This window comes from Dendronephthya gigantea, unplaced genomic scaffold, assembly GCF_004324835.1.
Source record: "Dendronephthya gigantea isolate DGI-Jeju-01 unplaced genomic scaffold, DenGig_1.0 000300F, whole genome shotgun sequence".
In the NCBI taxonomy this organism is placed as follows: Eukaryota; Metazoa; Cnidaria; class Anthozoa; order Malacalcyonacea; family Nephtheidae; genus Dendronephthya; species Dendronephthya gigantea.
Genome location: NW_021163310.1, coordinates 89367 through 91270, shown reverse-complemented (window position 1 = coordinate 91270; position 1904 = coordinate 89367). Strand labels below are relative to the sequence as shown.

At 38.0% G+C, this 1904-nt stretch overlaps 1 protein-coding gene across 1 annotated transcript; it reads right to left on the bottom strand.

Annotated features, from left to right (window-relative positions):
• LOC114541658 lies at positions 1 to 1130 on the bottom strand. Its single transcript, XM_028561454.1, has 4 exons — positions 779 to 1130; positions 583 to 695; positions 271 to 450; positions 1 to 165 (listed from the first exon to the last, which is right to left on the bottom strand). Exons 1-4 carry the CDS (start codon positions 1128 to 1130, stop codon positions 1 to 3), a joined length of 810 nt encoding a protein of 269 aa, XP_028417255.1.
• Between the last annotated feature and the right edge of the window lie 774 nt (positions 1131 to 1904).

The following is a 1904-nucleotide window of genomic DNA, read 5'->3' as shown; positions in this document are numbered from 1 at the left end:
CTAATTCAGATCTTTTAGCAATATATATTTTTTGGAATTGTATTCATCATCGGTAATTGCCCCAATTGTCTTCAATTCATACAACTCCTTGATTTGTTTCAAAATTTGTGTGCGAATGATAGCTTTAGACGCATCGGTTGACCCTGAAGCGGTAGATTGACCCGGCTAAAGAAACGAGAAGATGCAAAAAACAAACAAATATTTTTGTTATACATTGCAATTCATAAGTATATCATATTGTAAGTATCTCATGCATGCAGTTACACTTACCTGGTTTACATGTTCATCATTTTGCTTTGCAGCATTTTGCCCTGCCGTGATTGCACGAGCAATTGTTTCGCTTGCAGAGCCTAGCTTGTTTGACCAAGTTTCTCTTCGCGGCCGTTTCGCTGGTGTCGCGTGAAACATCGGGACATCGGGTACATATTGTCTATTTGCTGTTCCAACTATCTGTGAAAGAAATATTCAATAAATTCTCCAAAAATAAATAAGCCAGAATAAGGCATTGATGTTACTCCTTTAAGGTAGCATGCATAGAAAGTATAAAACCAGTTTGAAATTTATTTGGAATGTGAAGCTTACGATCATTTCAGCCCACAGTCGATACTTGTAGGCAGGATGCGAGTCGCCGTGCATCTTCTGCAATTGTTCAATTTCGGATTGAATTATGGATTCCTTTGAAGATGTTGGCTTTTCTATAAGGATGAAATCAATCAGTTACACAGCAAGAAATGAACTACACGTTGTCTGCGTATGAAGAATGTATTATTATACTAACCTGATTGGGCAGATTTACCAGTCGACGTTTTGGCTGGTATCAAATTTTGCGTCAACGAAGCTGGATCCAACCACATTTGATAACCTGCACGAAAATGACCGAATGCTTTCTGCAGTTCATCATCAGAACCAATGGAATATTTTTTATTCCTCTCCAGCACATAACCAAGCTGGCAAGTTTCCACGTTCTTTACGTCAGGCAAACGTTCAATTAATTCCTTTCGCATTTGCCCAATGGTTTTAACGACTGGGAACTGTGTAAGTTGTCGGACTCGGAAACTACTCTTCCTCACCGAATCCAACACTCTAATGTCTAAGAATGGAATTATTTCTGGTGCTGTCTTTGCAGCCATTTTCGACTGACGATTAGGAGTTGTGTGCCAAGGTTGTCTGATTCGCTGAATAAATCAGCCAAGCATTGTCATTAATTGCCCTTTCTTTTCGTTGTTTTGGCCTTCAAGCCTTTTGTTATTTTGCTTTCGTGACAGCGCTAATGAGACAGTGCTTGGCTAATTTATTCAGTCAATTTGAGACCCCTGATTTGTGCTGTTTGGTAGATATCAAATCAGATACTTAGATCACAATATTATCATGATCATAACAAGGCATGCAGCCACTCATGAAATGCCGGAGCTATACCTTTAGACGTTATTAAGGAATTAGCTTTTTGTTAAAATTTGAATGCCCGTGCAATCACTATATGCTAAGTCTATGGGTGCGTAAACTATTGTCCGCTATACGTGCATATATTAGGCCTACTGTACTGTAGTTTATACGTCAAACTTTTGTGGCGTCAAATGCAATTCAAACAATAGATTTTTATGCAAAAATTTAAATTGTTAGGGACAAACAGACAGAAATCCTTTGTGCCCTTCATTAACTTTATTTCATAAGACATGATTAAGAGGCGCCAATGACTAAATTGTTTATACCAATTGGGAAAGGTCAAAACAAACTAGCTTTGTTCTATATTCATGGTCATTTTAACTGAATGCATCATCCGTTGCTATCATTAATTCTCTGCACAAAATAATACAGTAGAAATTCAAGATCCTTCTGTACCGCAGTTAAAATACGTTTAGCTGGAAGTGAAGCGTGATCCATGATGATGATGTACTCTTCGTGAG

Bases quoted from the DNA above. Each gene is read 5' to 3' on its own strand.
- LOC114541658 (XM_028561454.1), bottom strand. From the start codon at position 1,130: ATGGCTGCAAAGACAGCACCAGAAATAATTCCATTCTTAGACATTAGA. The intron at 451-582 runs GTAAGCTTCACA...TTTCTTTCACAG, and splicing joins GACTGTGGGCTGAAATGATC to ATAGTTGGAACAGCAAATAG. The intron at 166-270 runs GTAAGTGTAACT...TCGTTTCTTTAG, and splicing joins ATGATGAACATGTAAACCAG to CCGGGTCAATCTACCGCTTC.